The sequence below is a fragment of the Seriola dumerili genome, unplaced genomic scaffold, assembly GCF_002260705.1.
Source record: "Seriola dumerili isolate Sdu_G_001 unplaced genomic scaffold, Sdu_1.0 BDQW01000081.1, whole genome shotgun sequence".
Classification (NCBI taxonomy): Eukaryota; Metazoa; Chordata; class Actinopteri; order Carangiformes; family Carangidae; genus Seriola; species Seriola dumerili.
In genome coordinates this window covers 1,797,320-1,817,679 of record NW_019174336.1, presented here as the reverse complement: position 1 = coordinate 1,817,679, position 20,360 = coordinate 1,797,320, and the positions used below count along the sequence as shown (strand labels likewise).

The 20,360-nt window shown below is 39.7% G+C and overlaps 1 protein-coding gene across 1 annotated transcript in view; it reads left to right on the top strand.

Annotated features, from left to right (window-relative positions):
- Window positions 1-1,053: 1,053 nt before the first annotated feature.
- The window catches only part of ralgps1 (Ral GEF with PH domain and SH3 binding motif 1), a 97,992-nt gene continuing 78,685 nt past the window's right edge, over window positions 1,054-20,360 (top strand). The window contains exons 1-6 of the mRNA XM_022744518.1: window positions 1,054-1,122; window positions 5,875-5,979; window positions 7,747-7,797; window positions 13,257-13,340; window positions 14,605-14,694; window positions 17,362-17,454. Of these exons, the coding sequence (XP_022600239.1) occupies window positions 1,066-1,122; window positions 5,875-5,979; window positions 7,747-7,797; window positions 13,257-13,340; window positions 14,605-14,694; window positions 17,362-17,454 (480 nt within the window). The 5' untranslated portion in view covers window positions 1,054-1,065. The remainder of the gene's footprint in view (window positions 1,123-5,874; window positions 5,980-7,746; window positions 7,798-13,256; window positions 13,341-14,604; window positions 14,695-17,361; window positions 17,455-20,360) is intronic.

Genomic DNA, 20,360 nt, shown 5'->3' with positions numbered 1-20,360 from the left:
ATAAACTGATTAGATTTTGGTGGTCAAAGGTCAAAGGTCAAGGTCACTGTGACCTCACAAAACACGTTTTTGGCTATAACTCACAACTTTATTCACTAATTATGACACAATTGAAATCAAATGTCTAACAGGATAAAATGATGTGATGACATTTTATATCCAAATGGTCAAAGGTCAACTTCACTGTGACATCATAATGTTCTGCAAAAAACCCTCTGGTCATTATTCAACACTTTAACTCAGGAAGGAGAGACAGTGACCATATTTCCTGTCCTTGACTTGTTGGTGGAGGAAACAACCACAAGGTGGTGATTCTAGTTTTTATAGGTATTTTTTTGAGCATTTTTGTCTCTATTCTGACAGCCACAGTGAGAGAGGGACAGGAAAGTCAGGGAGAGTGACAGGGGCTACTGGGCTGGACTTTAACCCGCCGCAGCCAGGACTAAGCCTCCATGGTACACGTTCCTCTCCTCTGATTGGCTCACTGACCTGTTGTTACTAGAGCTCCAGAGAGAAGCCTGAGAGAGGAGATGTAAAACTACACTGAGATGGTTTTTGGTTCTTAGAACCATAAATATATCTTCTTATGGGTCAACACTTCAAATAAAACACAGGAAAAGAGGAAAAGATGGAGCTTTACAACAAAAATGATCTTGGACCAAGTGTTTCAGATCTGTATCAGAAATAATCTCCCTCCATGCTCTATTTACCCTGAAGTTGCTTAGTTGCAGAAAAGACGAATGAGGAACAGCAAAGGTGAAATGCACATCTGGAAAATTTCTTATTGAAGTAAGGGTGCAGCCAGAAAACATGGTGCAGCATATTGGGTGTAAATACTTTACCACATAAGCATCACATGCATGACTTCAGTCAAGTGCTAATACAAGCACATGAAGAAAATGTTAATATTGATACTGTCAAACAGTGGAAGACCTTTTTTTGTAACTTTAAAGTGAAGTAATGGGAAATGAAATGTGTCCTCTGTCCTCAGGTATGGATGAGAGGTTATGTGTGCCCCCCAGCTAAAGGCCCTGACCTGTGCGTCCCACCAGTCCCTCTGTGAGCATGTATCGCAGGAACGGGCTCTCGGATGGCACCAGCATCAACTCAGTCACTTCAGAGGTAAGACCAAGCTCCATATAAGCTCCATGATATCCAGTAAAACTAATATATATTTAAAGTCTCGGCGTTCCTTGGTCTGCTGTCCTGTAGGCCTAATGTAATGTACAAAGACTGAATCTAAATGATATAACGATAATACTTTTATTTTTGTAGATATTTATTTTTTGTTGAAATGACGTACAGGGTCAGGATTTGCTGTTTGTCTCCATGGAATCACTGTGAGCCCTGTCTCATTGAGCCATCCATCTCTTCATGACTTGCTTGTGTCTAAACAGAGGGACTTGAGACTTGAGAGTTAAGACTTGTGACTTACTTCCACTCTGATCTGATTTAGCAAGCCAGTCCTGCACACGGCTCATTCCAGATGTAAGAAGTTGTCTTAAGCACATGTAAAAGTTACAGCATCATCAGAATGGCCCTCATATGTTTTGTCCCTGGGGGCTGAAATGTTTAAAGTAATTTTTCAAGTCAATACCAAATGTTCTCTGGTTCCAGCTTCTTTCAGCTTCTTCTTCTGAGGCTCTGCTGCCGTCCTCTGTTGTATCTGATCTGTACATTGAATCTTTGGCTGTTTGGTGTAAAGATATCTGAAGTTTTGGGCATTATGTTACCTGATTAATCAAATAATTACACAAATAATCACAAATATAAGCCAATATTGATAGTCAATTAGTTTTACAAAATTCTGCTGCTTCAATAAATGATTCATGTAAAACATAATTGAAATGTCATAAAATGAGTAAATGGTTTTTGACCACAGGCACATTCATGAATGAACCCTTACATTTCAATTACCCAGAAGCCCACATTATTCAATCCCCAACACAGGTGAAGTAATAATTAAATACATGAATAAATAAATCTCATAATTATTATCTCATTATTATGAAATTTAAACTTGCTTTTGTTTATTCTGTCAGTTTTTATTCTAAACATTTACTATTTGTTATGAAAATTGAAATGAAATAAAATAATATTAGTTCTCATGAGGCCACTGTTCAACTAGGACTCGTCTAGTGTGATTGGTCATTGGACTGACTGGGGAGGGTTGAATGAATGTGTGGCTAGCCAATCAAAATCATGCAGTAAACCCTGTTATTTTTTACCAAAAAGAACTATTGACTGGAATGAGATCAGTTTTAAAGTTTATTGGATAATTTCATTTATTATTGGTCTTCAGACAAATATTCAGTAGAAACGCTCTTTAATCACACTGCTCAATACAATCAGTTTATATAAAACTTTATCTTGTTCTTGATAAGTCAAAGGGTTTGATGGAGGAAAGCAGAACTCCTGAATATAAACTACATTAATGTTAGATAATTGAATTATCTCTAGACATAGTTAATTGTATATATTACATGAGCTGGGCATTGTTAATTCTGAGAAATCTACTGTCAATTAAAAGCAGTAGCAGTTGATTATCATGTAATTATTGGTACAAAAGGTAACTGGCTGTAATTGGTACAATGACCTTCTCCTAATGGGTATTTAATTTAAATGATAGGGAGACAGATGAAACATCATCAGGCCCCAGAGTTTGACTCAGTCTGTCTTGAAACTATGAAATATTCTATATAACTCATAGAACTGGTCTCTGATACATTTTGACCTGATGATCACGTCAGATGATACAGATGATATAAAAGGGATATCCATGTGAATATTTATGTTCATCTGACCTGTAGTTGAGGACAGTTCTGTACTTATCAGGGTAGAAAAACAGCATATTTTCCACTTGTTCATCGTCTCTTTCCAAAACATCTATAAATGACTTGATGACTTGTTCACGTGTCGTCTTGTGTGTCTATTTTTCTCATTTTTCCAAGTAATAGTTTAATAAAAAAATACTTTCCATTTGTTGATTAAAATGTCAGAGCTGAGCCTCAGTAACCAGGACGGATAAAAAGTCAACATTCAGATCATGCTAAATAAACAGGCTCGGGGAAACATCAGAGCATTTAAGCTGTATTATCATAATTTGAAATGGGTAATATGCCCAGAACAAAGCATCTGCTTTTACTTGTTGGAAGTTCTGATTCAGTGTAATAACCCAGTGAATCACAATATGAAAGTCATTTTTATTTTCAAGTGTGTGCTGATGTGCTATATCCACCTTTTAAAATGCTCAGTATTTACATTTTGGCTCATACTGTGTTTGAGGTGACGACTCTACACTCTCTTTTCCTATAGAATTTAGAGAGCCAGACTTCCTTGCGTTCTGTTAGCCAGTTTACCTACAACATGTCAAGTTACCTGTCTGATATTTACACAAAAGGTCCTCCAGAACAACCAACACCACACGCACAGAGAGATCACCATCACTGACTGAATCAGCTGAGGTGACGCTGAGCAGACAGGTAGCTGTGATGGCATCCACCTGTCACTCAAAGCAGCCACGCCCTCAATTATTCATAACTTTAAGCCTTTATGAAATTTGAAATGAGTGAGTTATATAACTCCCCCCCCCCCTCATAAACATGTTTATTTCTGCTGTAAAGTTAGACATTTTAACATGGGAGTCTATGGGGATTGACTCACTGTTGGAACCAGACTCTAGTGGACATTAGAGGAACTGCAGGTTTTGGCTTCATTTTTTAGACCGGGAGGTTAATGCTTGGTTTTGACATTTTACACCTGTTGACCACTGGAAAAAATGTAAAATCATTGGCTGGAATGTGCATTGCACCACCTACAGTGCTGCTTGAAAGTATGTGAACCTTCCAGACATGGTCACTGTTTTTGTAAAAAACATTAAAAGAACCTTATTTAACAGACATCCAAATCCTAATTTGTAAAGCACACTTTCCAAATACTGGACACACACACAAAAAGAGATATTTTTCCATTATGTAGTTCAACAAATGTGGTTTATTTCACAAACACTGAAAATGTAACATGTGCAAAAGTATGTGAACCCTTCCATTAGTAGCTTGTGGCTCCTCCTTTTGCAGCCATTACTTCAACCAAACGTCTTCTGTAACCTCTAACCAGTCTCTCGCATCTGCTCATGGGGATTTTTGCCCACTCCTCCTTGCAGAACTCAGCCAGTTGAGAGAGGTTGGAAGGACATCTGGCATGTACCATCTTCTTCAGGTCTCGCCACAACATTTCAATAGGATTTAGATCTGGACTTTGACTGGGCCAATCCAGAGTACGAATCCTCTTTCTCTGAAGCCATTCCTTTGTAGTTTTGCTGGAATGCTTCGGGTCATTGTCTTGTTGCATAATCCATTTTCGTCCCAGCTTCAACTGTTTGACTGATGGCAGGAGATTCTGGTCAAGAATTTGTTGATATGCCTGAGAATTCATGGTTCCCTGGATAATATGGAGTCGCCCAGTTCCAGAAGCAGAGAAGCAGCCCCAGATCTTCACATTTCCACCACCATGCTTCACTGTAGGGAGGAGGTTCTTTTCTTCATTTGCAGTGTTGGCTTTTCTCCAAACATGGCGGTTTTGATTGTGACCAAATAACTCTACTTTAGATTCATCTGTCCAGAGAATGGACTCCCAGAAGGCCTCTGGTTTGTCTAAGTGCTCTTTGGCAAAGTTGAAACGGGCAGCTTTGTTCTTTTTTGAGAGCAGAGGCTTCCTTCTAGCAACCCTCCCATGAATGCCATGGCTATTCAATTGTCGTCTGATCGTAGACGCATGCACATTTGTCCCAGATGCTACCAGAGAGGTCTGCAACTCTGTAGAGGTGATGTGTGGGTTGGCCTTTACCTGACTTATTATTTTTCTGGTGGCTCTGGGTGATAGTTTTGATGGGCGCCCACTTCTAGGCAGAGTTGCTGTCATGTTGAAGGCCCTCCATTTGTAAATTATTTGTCTTACAGTCGATGGATTGAGCTGGAATCTTTTGGAGATGGTCTTATATCCCTCCCCAGACTGATGGGCTGTCACTACCCTCTTCTTCATGTCCTCGGATATCTCCTTTCCTCTCGGCATTGTTGATGTGTATGGGACCAAGTTGTTTTGGTTGGTTTCCTCTCTCTTTTAATTAGTGCAGGCCAATCCCTTTCCCAAGGATGTCTCATTTCATTGGTCTACTGAAATGATTAATTAAGCACTCACATGTATTTCACCTGAGTCTGTTACCTGCTTGACTTAACCAATGCAGCTGGGGATTCACTTACTTTTGCACATGCACTAATTCCATGTTTCATGTAGTTTTTGGGCTACTTAAACAAGTTCCACTAAACAAGTACAAGCAATTGATGAAACATATATCTGACATTTCATACATAAAAACTGGTGATGATAAAATAAGAAAATCATGGTAAACAACAGAAACATCTGAACTGCTCAAGGCGTTCACATACTTTCAAGCAGCACTGTATATGAACAGGCACATGCACGTCGGTCCTTGTGTGGGCACATGAGAACAAACAAAATAAAAACTATAGTTTTTAATCAGTTAATAATGGTCAAAACCCCACAGGGAACCTTTCAAATGGTCCATGTTTATCAGGTGTGATTGACTGACTGACAGTCTGTCCAACAGTCCATCACTAATGTTAGCATCAGAAAGGCCTTGGCAGTGTGAGGGTAAAAAGGTAAAAATGTTGTTATTCTGATGCAGAAAGTGTGAAATAAATAATTGATGTTGACTTGTGACTCACTACATTTTGCCAACTTTATTGATCCAATCCACAGTTTGATGACATTAGTTCTGCTTGTGGTCCCTGACAGCAGGTGACACAGGTATAGAGCTGTTGCCATGACAGTTGAATGTGTGTGTGTGTGTCTCAGGCCAGCAGCAGCTCTGACTCTCTGGATGGACCCTGTGTGGACTACGCCAAGAGCTACGATGCAGTCGTCTTCGATGTGCTGAAGGTGACACCTGAGGAGTTTGCTGTGAGTATGAGCTTCAACTGATGGATCAGATCTTACCTGAAAGACCCAAACACACTGTTGTAGGACTTTAGTGGCAAAGCTTTCACTCACTTTCAGAGGGAGCCGGGGGTTGGCTGTGTGATAAAGTTCCTTAATACTGAGAGCTGCAGCTGCTGCTCTGGTTTTGGCTCATTTACCACACAGCTGCAGGAAAACATGGAGCCGATGTCTGATGTCCACTAGCAGGAAGTTTAGGTTCATGCAGAGAAGTCACTTGGCTCTTACTCCAGTCACACCTGAACTACATTTGTTCCAGTACTGCTAATACTAGTGTCTGAAATGCCTCTGAAATACTAGATCAAGTATCGGCGAGTACACAAGTCCATGCCCCGATCTGATACCACGTTACTTTTTAGTTTCACTCCCAGATAAAATGGCAGTTTTCCCAGAAATCACTTCTTCTTTGTCGTGCTAATAAAATCTAAATAATACCTTGTGTTAATATGTAAGGCTTTGATATGGAGGCGAGGCATGAGTGTAGGAAGTGTTATTTATTCCTACATTTATTTTTAGATGAGAAAAGAAAGATTCTATCATTCATGTGTGTGAAGTGAAGTATTTTATCCAGTCATCACACATAGTAATATACAGATATAAACAACAGTAAATATAAACAATATAGACAGTAAAAAAAAAACAAAGTCAAAGGTCTGTGTATTCAGTAGTGACTGAACAGGCAGTCTGGAAGTGACTTTCATTTAGCTCTGAACAATTTTTGCATTATTTTTATAATAATATACTAAATCATTAAATTTCATTGGATGGGAATTTAGAAACAGTGGATTAGGGTGGTCACAGTAACCAGCCTTATGAATAATACGTCTAGCTAGTTCTTGTAGTAATATCCCCATCAATTTCTTTTTGATTTCCAAACACCATGAATTCAGTTTTCTAAACATTAAGAGACAATTTATTGACATCAAACCAAGTTTTGAGAATTTCTTGCTCCCTTTCATCGACATGCAAAAGTTTCTTTAAATTTCTGCCAGAGAAAAAAAACTTTCATTTATTATTATTGACTATTTCAAATCAGATGTTCTATGCTGTAATGATGACAGGGGCCCAGACACACCAAAGTCTCTGCTGCTCAGTGTTTTGTTTTAGGGCAGATTTACTCTCTTTTCTCATCATGCTAGTTCCCAGCTGTTGTCAGCTGTTCTCTGCTGGAGGTTTCCTGCTCTCAAGTGGCCAAAAAAAGCTTCCAGCTGTTTGTCTGTTTTGGAAGATGTGAAATCATCTATTTATTTATTTAGTGTGTTTGTGCAAAAGCACAAATTGCAGAGGGCTGAGTGAAATGTAATAGAGGTCAGAGGCTGTGTTGATTAATAGATATACTCTCAGCCAATCACATCACTGATCTAATGGCTCTGAAACAGCTGAGCCAATCATGAAGCTCGACAACAACAGCTCAACAAATGGGAAGACGCTTCTCAAAGAAATCAGTAGCAGTTTATATCATCAGTTATTTCATTCATAATGTTATAATGGGTCACTGAGTTTAGATTGATGACAGTGTTATTCATTTAAAATTAAATCGACAGCACAATAAAAGACTTTCTGAAGCCTGTGTGTGTGTGTGTGTGTGTGTGTGTGTGTGTGTGTGTGTGTGTGTGTGTATGTTCTTCCACCATCATGGTTTCATAATGTTCAGCTGTGTGTTGTGTTTCATTGTGTGTCAACCTCCTGCATATTGAAAGAGAGACTGAATTTCTGTCTTTATTATTTCAGAGCCAAATCACCCTGATGGATGCACCAGTCTTCAGGGCGATACAGCCAGAGGTAAGAGACACATGTTGTCAGGTGGTTGGCCTCTTATTAGGAAATTCTAGCTGTGTTGTTGTTAACCCTTCAAACCACTATTTGAGGGGTTCCTGTAATTTCTCAGTAATTGTGTCTGTGTTGAATTTGAATTCTTACCAGGAAACAGAAAGTCTTTTGCAGGAAACCCCTGAGAACCCCCCCCCTACCCACACACACACACACACACACACACACACACACGCACAGTACTGTTTCCAATACTTGATGCAGCCATGATGATCTACACAGCTGTTTCCACTGAGCTGAACCCAGACTGGTCTTAGTGGCTGAACCCCGGCTTTACCCTCAGTTAGTCAATGAAATTCCACTCGCTGCTCGCCCCTGAAGGATCTCCCTCCCACCACATTGGGCTGAACAAAGACTGTCTGCAGAGATGGGAGAGACATTAGGGACTAATAATTATAAATTAACTAAAGATGACGCCCTCACAAGCACATGGTGTAGAGTTCAGTTCCGTCTTCCAACATGGTCTCCCAAGTCCTTTAATTTTTTTCCAATATAACACAGACATGAACTTACTATTTGCCCTTATATTTGTAAGACTGGCCCCATCTGTGAGCACGCATCCAAAACTTAGTCCAGTGCAAGTTGTCAGACATTAGCCCCTTTTCCACTGGTCAAAAACCTGTTAAGACCTGCTAACATCAGGCTTTTGTTGGCAATGGAAAAGGGAACCGTCAGCATTCACACCTGGGTCACATGACTCTGCAGTAGACGCAGGTATTTATCGGCTCTGGCTCTGATCAGCATTGGTGTAAACACAACACCCAGGTGAACTTGCTCATTTTCACCTCTTTCTGTCACCTGTCCAACGTGGTGCTGTAACAGCAGACACTGCGGCTACACAGTGCTCTGTGATGAAAGAGTGCGCTGCAGCCCTGACATAAGTTTTAAAAACTGATTGAAGCGTCTCACACAGAGGCTCTGACACTTTTACAAGAGCTCTAACCTGAGACAGATCTGTTTTACCAGTTAGCATGGCGGCTAGCAGCTCACTCTCTCTCCACTGTGTCTGTGTGTGTGCTCTGTAAGTGCATGTGATGACATTACTCCTTGCAGTTGTGTGTGTCCTCAGTCTGAACAGAAAGACAGACTTGACTGGCAGTGGACAAGGGGTCAATCGACTTCTATTAGCAGGTTTACCTGTGTGAAAAAACTGGCTTATACCTGCTAATGCTTTTTGATGAAAGCAAGTTACTATGGAGCAGTGACGTGCAGTGACTTTTACAGACAGGCTACCAGAGCCCAACAATCAACTAACTCTCTCACCTGCTACGCACACGACCTACGTACTGATCTGTCACTCAAAGAAGCTGCCCTACTACTGTAACAATATTCTGTCTCAAACTTCTCAAACTTACAGTAGATCTCACACAGATATGATAAATCAGTGTAGTGAGCTCATTTATTTGCTGCTGCTGCCTCTTGACGCACATCTGCACATGCATATAATGCTACAATATCAGAACTGATCTCAGAACAGTAGAAGCTGAGTCAAGGACAGATTGACAAGCTCCAGCCTTTGTCAACAGGACATGGTCACACCCACTCATGTAAATTACATGATGAATGAAACAGGCATCAGATCCTTTATGGGACAGGACACTGTTCTGAGATCAGCTATAAGCAGAGATATCACTTCCACTTCAGTATCATTCTAATTGATGTCTATTTTTAGCTTTACCTGGGCAAACATTGCTTGTCCTGACGGCGCGACACTGATGGATGGTGCCATGTTTCATGAGTGCAGTGATCGGTAGACTGATAACTCGTCTGTGTCAGAGAATGTGAAGTAAAAGATTCATCAGGAACAAAACAGATTTCATACATAACAACAGTTAAACAGCATGTATCTGTCATCTAACACCATCTGCATCGGGCCATACTGTTTCTCTGTGATGTAACTCTACAATAACATGATAATCCAGTGATTAGCTGTGTAGATTTATTTATGTATTGCTGTGGGCGATCATGTAATGGATCTTAATAACTCTTAATTTTTAAACAGAGGGGGTCTGGTGATAGTCCTGTATGTTTCCAAGCTGCAGATAGTTGTCCTGTATACAGATGTTTATATTCACAGTATGACTGAACTCACAGCTGGGGCTGCAGCCAAGAGTCATATCTCTGTATCTTTAGGCTGAATGACGATGTGTGATATACAGTATATCTGGGATTTTTTAAGATGTGGGCTACATGTTTAGTTGTAAGTCAAAGCCACATGTGAGACGTCACTAGCACTTTTATTAAAACAGACTGTGGTCAACATACGATGCAAAGAGAGGGTTTCCCTCCCTGTTGGGTGATATACATCTGCAAAACATGCAAATGAAATAATATATCAAATGAATGGACTATATTGTATAAAAGTAGGTGTGTCTCTGAGAATACTCCTTCAGTTGTTTTCAACAACAATAACAGACAAAGAGAACAAAATGCAATAAAGATATTTTAAATCTAAACCATCTGCAAATAATTGAACCATTAATTTTCTTTTCACAAACCAGCACTGGGTCTCCCCCAGTGTGACAGGAGAACTTAGGCTAGGGCGTAGACGCAGATGGAGTAGGGGCGGGATTTGTATGCAGACAAACGGAGTAGGGGCGGGGCTTGTACACTGACGCACAGGGGGAGTGGGGGCGGGGTTGCGCGGACAGCTTTATGGAAGAAACACATCAAACTGTAGTGTGAATGGTCTTGTGTATCTTTATCTGGTTTGAAAAGAAATTGATTTACTTTAAGGAGTGGATATCCTGCCCAGCCCTGCTCACCAGCTCTTCAGCAGAGATTTACAGCTTTTTATCACATATAAAAATGAATGATAATACAGGACAAGGTCCCATCTCATCTCGTTATTAATATAGTTACTGGATGAGGGTTTAACCAGACACTTCACTTTTTTAAATATGTGGCCTGTTCTGTTTCATGTACCTCATTGTGACTGATCATTTTCCCCGGTGCTTAATAAACTGGATATAACATCTTATATAAGACTGACATAAGTGGAGGCACTCTTTATCTCAGCTGAGACAAACCGCCTCCACTATAGAACACTATAGAACAGTCAGCATCTCTCTCTCTCTCAAAGAATAAAGTGATGAACCTGCTGGGATGCAATTGTTGTTCAAAGCTATGTGACTTTTGAAGTTAAAACCGCTGCAGGGAAACTAAAAGCTCTGTATATAGAAGATGGAAAAAATGTTTTAATTCCTGCCTGAACTAATCATGATCTTTAGTGAGAAATTAAAAGAAGAACTTGAGTAATTCAGTGTAACAAATGGAGATGCTTCCATACAGGACATGAGGGCTGATGGTTTGATGAAAGTGATGTGAGTCATATTCTATGACCGTCACAGTCACCAGATCTCAACACAACTGTGACAGCTCGCTCCACCAACGTCACACTTTGAAATTGTAACTTTAATCTGAAAACAGTCTGTTAGTCGTCACAGTATTGCTTTTTATCAGACGTCCTGCTGGGAACTTGATCCTAACATGGGACTGGTGCAAATGGAAATACTTGAAATGGAATTTTGGATTTCTGGGGGTTTTTTTTCCTGTCAGGGTGGGATTTTCTGTTGTTAATGGCTTTATTTAAGATCGTCAAACCAAACACTGGATAGAGTCCAAGGAAGAATGAAAAAAATCATTGTAAATTGGAACAAAGTAAAAGGAAAGGGATTTTCCACTGGTGGATGAATGGTGGTTAATCTCTGCTGTTTTCATTCAGTCTAGATGACTCTAGTATATGTCTCTGAGAGAAAACCAGTGTCATACCAAGACCACGTTAAGACCAGATCTACTCCCATACCAATGATTTCCTTCCCATTTTTAGCCATGCTAGCTCCACGACTCTGAGGATGGCGATGCCTAAATCAGAACGTAAGTTTTGCCTTAGGCCAAATTTTTCTTAAGCCATTAGATGGCAGCCAGAACATAATCAAAGGCTCAAATCAAGAAAGTAACTGATAAAAATGCAACTTTTTGATAATAACTCTAAAAATGAGGAAATATTAATGTCCTGTTTGAGTCATGAAATGTTCTTAATGAACTCTGTTTTAGTTCCTCTTTCCATAATGTGAATAATAAATGTTTAATATTGACATTTTGAGAATGACTGACCGCTTCTTTCAACTTATTGTAATAATTGTTTGACATACTTTTTACTCACAGAATTATTCTTTGGCATCAATTACCCAACCTCCTCTTGTACAGAATAGCATGTTTTTAACTGTTTGCATGGTACGCTATTATGTTGTGTGCAGAGTGGAGTCAGCTAAACATTTAAGCTAGCTAGCTGGAGGAAAAACATCACTATCAAAAAGTCTAAAGAGGAAAGTTGTTACTGTTCACGTGTGTGGCACCAGGGCCCACAGTCAGAGTGAGTTTGACGCTGTTTTTTTCATACCACACATTAGCCTGTTCAGAGGTCTGTCAAGTGAGCAACACAATCTTTTGAACCTTGATCAACTTTTCAGAATAAAAGCTCTCAGTTAATTCAAAATATGGTATTGCTACAAAAAAACAAACATTCTTGCGCTTTTATGATTTGTGGGTAACCTGTGCACTGACTACAGAGCAGCCTGATGCGACTGTTTGCTTCTTCATGTTCTCTCTCTCTCTCTCTCTCTCTCTCTCTCTCTCTCTCTCAAAGAATAAAGCGATGAACCTGCTGGGATGCACTTGTTGTTCAAAGCTTTGTGACTTTTGAAGTTAAAAGCATTGAACAACTCGTATGTCCCAGCAGGTTCATCGCTTTTCAGAGTCCCCTGGAAACACTTGTGAGTATTTGCAGCTCATGTCTTTAAAACTGATGAAGATGTTTTCTGAAGTTGTTTGTGTTCTGGTCTGTTTGTGTGTGTTTTCTAAAGTTGCAGTGCTTTGAGCTCTCAGGGCCACCGTATGTAATAACTTTGATGATCCTCTGACTTTTCATCTTCGTCTTCATCGGGTCAGAATTTTGGTTTATGACCAAATACCTGCAAAACTAATGACATTCCCATCATTTGGTGGTAATTGACAAACGTTAATATGCTGACACACCAAATAAAGATGGTGAACTTGGTAAACATTGCACCTGTGTCGTGTTGGAGCAGAGCTTTGTGTAAATACAGTTTGGGGTTGGTTTGTATCAGGTAATATTTCTGATCCATCTGACTTAGTCTGGGAAGTCTGCCCCCTGGTGGCTTATCACTAGGATTCCCCCACAGGAGATTTATACTGGTATTCCTGCGCACACTGTCAGTCAACAGCTCTGAGGGTGTATGCGATGGTTTTTCATGACGATGTTCTAGCATGAGGTTACAGTCCAGAAACGTGTTATTGTCAACAGTCTCATTCTCTGTTAACCTGTATTCTGTTGGTTACTGTTACATGTTCCTCACATCTGTCGGTTCATGTGGTTTTGTGATTGGCAGGAGCTGGCCAGCTGTGGATGGAATGGAAAAGAGAAACACAGTTTGGCTCCAAATGTGGTCGCATTCACACGAAGGTTCAACCAGGTTTGTCTACAGCAAATATTTCATCGTTTTATTACTGCAAATAATTACAGCTAACAAAGAAGAGACTTTAGTTATGCTTGGTATGTGACTTTTGATAAAGGTAAGTAAACACTGTACAGTCTAAAACATGAGCTCATGAGCCTCTATTAATGATAATAATCATAAACTTTATTTGTAGAGCACTTTTCATACAAGAGATGTAGTTCAAAGTGCTTTACAGTAAAAATAAAGATGAAGTAGCAAATTAAAACAAGGAAGGCTAGAATTACAATGAAATTAGACAATAAAAGACAGTTGATGAAATAAAGTAAGAATAATTAAAAAAAAAAATTAAAAGCCAAATTAAATAATTGGTTTTCAGCTGTTGTTTAAAAATGAGTTTTCATAGTTTTGGAGAATAGTTCAAATAAAGCTGCGCTGCCTTTTTTTCTTGTGCATATAATTTAGTGTGTTTAAAAGTGTGGCAGTAGAAGAGCTAAGGCCTTGTGAAGGATTATAGAACGACAGAGAGACTGCAGTGTGAGCCGGTCCCTAGTATTATTGTTGTTTCCTGTATTTCTGAAAATATCTTCATTCCATCTTCCTCCACTCTGTGATCATGGGCATGAATCCTGGCAACCACACTACATTTCTCTCCCTTACAATCATCAGTGGATGGATGATAATAAGCTGAAAAGCTCATTAGTGGAAGTTGTTGCTGTCAGGTCAAATTCATCTTCACCTTTTAGTACCTAATTGAAATTCTTGATGCTCACAGGCAGATAGAGCCCAAACAGATGTGCAGAGGCAGCTTCAGCATTCCACACTGTTAATTTGAAAAGTCTGTTTTCCATTCAGACACTGAGTGTGTTGTTAAGGAGTCTACAAACATGTAGTGTCAGTTTACCCTCACAGCTTAATGGCTGAGCACTTTGGCTTCCAATAAAGAGCTTTCAACCCTCAAAACCTTTGTTTGTTTGTTTTTGTGATAATTGTTTGTGAGCTCTGTTATCCCTATTTTGTCATGTAGTGATATTAAATTTATATTAATCTGGTACTTTCATAGAAAAGTAAAGGACAAAATCCCTCAAATACTATGATAGGGAGTTCCCCCATATTTTCCCCTTCCCTCAATACAGATTTTTTCATCTTTAAAACTATACTCAAAAATCCTATTTGAACCAAAAAGGAGCATTTAGCAGCTGAAGAGCCAGATATTTATTTTAGGAGGTACAGTACATGTAGACTCATGTCTTCCTACATGTGTGTGTATGTCATGTTTCAGGTGAGCTTCTGGCTGGTGAGGGAAATCTTAACTGCCCAGACGCTGAAGATTCGTGCAGAGATATTGAGCCATTTTGTTAAAATCGCAAAGGTGAGTTCAATTTAATGAATAGATGCTTTATTCTTAAAGTTATAATGTGTAACTTTTTCACATTAAAATGTCTAAAAATGACTAGACCTATGTTCTATATTTTTTTGAGTTGTGTTCTTAAATTTTCCCAAATGTTTCCAGTAATTCGCAAACCTAGAGAAATATGTCATTTGGTATCCTGTAAATGACATCATATCCTCTATGATCATGTGTCAGTGTGTTTGTCTGACAGAAGCTCAACATTGACTTTTATCTAGTTTTAAGCCACATACACTTTTTACACCTTGGTGGTTTTCAGCTCTATATTTGAACCAGATGAAGGATTTTAGTCGTCGGACGTCTGGATCTGAAGTTATCAGAGAAACAAGCTGAGGAAATGTTTGTTGTGGAGAGGAGGACACCTCTGTGGATCATTCAGCTGCTGGTAAAAACCTGCTGAACGTCTGCTTCATAAGTTTTCAGAGAAACAATCAGGACAAAGGTTAGCATCGATCTCAGCTCCAGCTCTTCCCTGAGTCTCTGTCCTCCGTACAGCGTCGCTCAAACTCTGACTTTAACGGTTAGAATCACCAGGTCTGTTTGATTTCCTGAACCACTGACACTGAAGGAATCCAAACCGGGAGGAGCTTACGGTGATGGTGGTGAAGACAACAACTCCCATGATCCCACACTATTTCATGACATCACCCATCGCCATCTTTTGTTGTTTTGTTTTGATTGAGGCCACTAGAGGCAGAAGTTACAGACTGTGGGTTTAATAACAAGATGAGAAATATTTATTATTAACTAATGATTTATATTGCAGCCCAAGATGTATGGAATCAGTATTGAATAAATACATAAATAAATAAAAACAGCCGTGAAATAATCCCTGAAATAAATAAATTAGGTAATAAATGTAGAAATATATAAATGTAAATAAATAAAATGAAAAAATGCTTTTTATTTTAAAAATTACATTTTTATTTATTTCCCAGCTTTTTATTTCCATGTCTCACAGACCAGATCAGCACCAGAACTGCACTGAATTCACTCTTCATTTTAATTAATACTTTATGTATTCATTTATATAGCTATTTGTTTATTTATTTACTCACATATTTATTTTTACATGTATTTATATATTTCTACATATATTAATTAATTAATTTATTTCATGATTTATTTTGTAGCTGTATTTATATATTCATGTATGTATTTATTTAATTTTGATTTAGATGACAGTCCATAAACATGCAAGTAGCTGTGATTTTGTGCAGTTTAAACACTTAATAATATCATGGTGTTGAACTTTGCAGAAACCTGCTTTTTTCTCTGTGAACAATTCTTTCTGGAACCAATTATCAGTTGAACAGTTGATGAAAAAACTATGTGAACTGAAACAGACAAAAACCTGCTGTTAATCTCCTTCATTGTTACACTTCAGCTCAGTGTGATGTGTGTGAAGGTTCTCAGTCTGTAATCAGACATAGATGTTCAGCAGCCGAAGCCAGTGGCTGAACAGTCAGTGTGTTAGTGTAGATCTACAGTTTATGGGTCACAGCCAGTTGCCTGTAAAACCTTTTCAACACAGAATCTGTTCTAGTGTGTGAAGCTACAGAATCCAGGAGCTACTCCCAGGTACTTTATGACGCTACGTGAGGAGTGATGGAGAAAGCAGACACACTGATGGCAGGAGCATGATGGTGGTCTGATCAGGGAACAGTAGCAGGAGTTTTTCCCCCGAGTATGGGATGGAAAGGAAACGTGGAAGCATCACATAACATTCTGGGCAAAAATTACAAAGATACAGACTCCTGAAAATAAAGCTTGATGTACCTGATGTAACTGTTCACAGACCCAGAATGCGTCCTCATAGAGAATCACTCTGCAATCATGGATTAGGGGTTCAACGACTACAAAGGTGAAATCAGACATAAACTGGAAGTCGCTCTGTTTGCTTCTCTCCTCCTCTCTGTGCTCACATATACAGTATTTTAATACAGCTGAATTCACAATAAAGCTGTTCTCACTGACATGTTTTTGACTGAACCAAAAACACATGGAGCCAGCCCTATAATCTCGAATGTCACTGACTCACGGCTGTTTCCCGGCTGCTCAGGAACTGCAGGGAAAAGGAGGAGCACTTCCAGTACACTGAGCCTTGCTTCCATTACAGCAAATAAACTACTTTCATTTTCAGTTAAGGACAAAGACTGAACTGTGATTTCAGCTGTATTTATAGTATGAGGGATTATAGGATAATAAGGATTGTGTCAAAATAAGATAAAGTGTGTCTTTATGGTAAAAAGGGACATGTCACCCAGTGCAACAGTGTGACTTCCTGATGTGTTTTCTTGGTTTTGGACAATAGAAGAGCTCAGAGGTTCAGAGGAGGAACCTGAACACATAATATTTCCAAACACAGATGGTCTCTGTGTCAGTTTTATTAGAAAACTAAAGCGTATGTCATACCTTAAAGATTTCTGTATACCTTGTTATACTTTAATACTGTGATACTGTCCAAGCATAGAGAGAAATGAAACAAGGGTTGCTAGGTTTTGGATTGGCATGTTAATCCCTAAACCATGGGGCACTTCACCTGTGGTTTATAAAGATAAGTATGTTTTTTTTTGCAGGTTTTGGTTTTACTTTGCATTTTGTTTATAACATATCTGTTTGTTCCAGAAACTGTTGGAGTTGAACAACCTTCACTCTCTGGTGTCGGTGGTGTCTGCTCTGCAGAGCGCTCCCATCTTCAGACTCAGCAAAACTTGGGCGGTAAGACATCAGACTCACACACTGCTTCAAGTGAAACTATAAAGTGTCACCACTTCCTCCTTTAAATCAGTGTGTGAATCAGCTGGAAGCAGCCAATCACAAAGAACCACACTTCATATTTCTACAGTCTCTATGTGTTGCCCTTTAGAGGCCTGAAGTACATTAATGTAACATGATCACTACATAACGTAGACTACTGTCCACAGCCACAGCCAACCAGCAGAAACAGATGAGTGGACTTATGTCACACAGTGACCCCTGGGAAATGTAGTTTAGTTAAGTCTATCAGAAATCAGAGAAACTGACCAATCAACTTGCAGCACAGACGTTATTCATTGTTAAGGGTTGTACACAGAGGTGCACTGTCATGAGAGGCAGACCAGGCAAATGCTTGGGGTCCCTAGGGAGAAAAGGGGCCCTCGATGGCCCTTCAGATCTGCACATTTTGCATTATCAACTATAAACCCCCTTAAATCTGCTACAAAGACTCTATACAGTGCACAGCTGTTGCCCCAAAACCTGAGTGGGGCCCCTGATTATGTAAATTGTAGTGTCTCCCCATTGGCTGCATGTGAGGTGTTTAAGGAACATCTGTAAATTGTAACGTGTAATGTAAGTCTGCATGTGAGGCATTCCTCGAACATCTGTAAATCATGACGTCTACGGATAATCTGCATGTGAGGCGTTTAGGGAACATCTGTAAATTGTAGTCTCTGCCTACAGTCTGCTCATGAGGGCAAGGGGGTTCTTTGATGGCCTACGATGTGCTTCTTTGCCTGGGCCCCCCAGAGTCTAGGATCACCACTGGTTGAACATGACGTTTTCACTACTGACTCAGTGATGTGATGTGATGACGTGTTTAGTTTGTTTGTTAGTTTGGTAAACAGCATATTTATTTGCAGTGAAAGTTTTCAGACCCCTTCACTGTTCTGGTCAGGTGATCAACAACCCAACAGTCATTCTAATTCTGGGTTCAGACGACACAATATCAACACAATGAACTAATAATCTGACCTTATGGATGTCGGGTGTTGGCAGTGAAAGTTGACCAGCTGACCAATAGAGGCAGAGGACGCTCTTCTGAGCACGCTTGTAAACATAGTGAAGCCTGCTGGGAGTTTGACAAGCGACACTTAAAGGGCTGATAGTGGGAGGAAAAAGAAAAGTTGCCACTGAGTACACACGACCTGAGACTGGGCTGATGAATGAGAGAAACTGTCCAAATCCAGATGTGCAAAGCTTGTAGAGACTCAGCCATGAAGACTGGAAGCTTTAACTGCTGCCAAAGGAGCTTCTACAAAGTCCTGGATCAAGGGTCTGAAGGCAGGCTTTTGTAAATGAAAGATTTCAGTGATGATTTGCACTCTCTCATCATGGGTTATAGAGTTTAGACTTGTGGGCAATTTTAACCATTTAAAATCAAATCTACAACACAGTCAAGTGAACGGGTCTGAATACTGTCTGAAGCCGCTGCATTAATGTCAGATGCACAGATGTTGATTCTTCTTCCAGTCGTGTCAGTGTTTACTGATGATTTACCATGAACTTGATGATGAATCACCTCCTCGCGGTTGTTTCCTCCACCAATCAGCCAAGTTGCAGGAAATGTGGTCACAGTCTCTCCTTCCTGAGTTATAGTGTTGAATAACGGCCAGAAGTCTTTTCACAGAACATTATGATGTCAGTGAAGTTGACCTTTGACTATTATGATATAAAATGTCGTCACTTAATTTTTTATAGGAATTTGAGTTAAATTGTGTCATCATTAGTGAATGAATCTGTGATTTAGGGAGCAAAAATTTGTTTAATGAGCTCACAATACACCAGAAGTGATGAAACTCTTGTCTTGGCTTTCCTGATATATTGCATTCACAAGAACATTAGGTCAAAGTGACCTTGAACTTTGACCTTTGACCACCACAATCTGCATTCTGCATTAACTGATCATAAAATGTGACCTGATCTTCACCTGAGTAACAAATACGTCCTCTGTGCTGCAGTCAGGCAACTGACCTTTAAACACAGACTCACACCCTCTATGACTTTTCTCAGTTAAATATGAGTTTGTTTGGTGAGCCTTTTCTTTCCAGCCAGACAAATATATTGCTTATCATATTATATAATAATAGAATGATTGATTTGAGAAAGTCTGCTGGACCTCAGGCTTGAGTTTATTACGATGTCCTGCTGGACAGATCCAGAGGTTTTAGGAGGATCAGATGTTGGTGGACGTTTCTTCGTGGTCGTCGACCACCACTCAAAGAAAATGGAGATAACATGTGGAGCTCGGCTGTCGTCATAAAATGACTTTCATCACTACAAACGGATCAGGTTATGTGTGTTTATGAGCACTAACGTGTGGCTGGCCGCCGCCGCCGCCGCCGCCGCCTTTTGTCCAAACGTGGTGTTTGAGTGATTAGTTCCACTTCAGACAGCTGTTTCTTCTCCAGGCCGTTAAAGCTCAGACTGTTTGGTCCTGGTTTTACCGTCTGAACATGAATTCTGATTTGACGGTGTTGGACGTGAGACCGTGACGAGTGGATGCATTAGGGCCAGGACACATGGAGAATCACTCTGTATGTTGAACTGGAAGGCTTCTGTTGATGGGCTTTTATAAGCAGCACAGAGACCTGTTACTGTATCAGGGACGAGCAAGAAACCACTAACAACACGTTACACATTCAGAGAGGAGAACAGGGTTTCATCTGCAGGTTGTTGACTGAGGAGACTCTTGAATATGTTGTTTTCAGAACTTTTAACCAGCTTGATCCAAATACTGACAGAGCTGATTCAGAACTACGATTATTGATCTGTAGTCCATTAAAGATTAATGTATTCCAACATGGGCTGCAAATATCTGTTTATTTTGCCAGTGGATGAAATGAATCACTCACTGTCCAGGATGA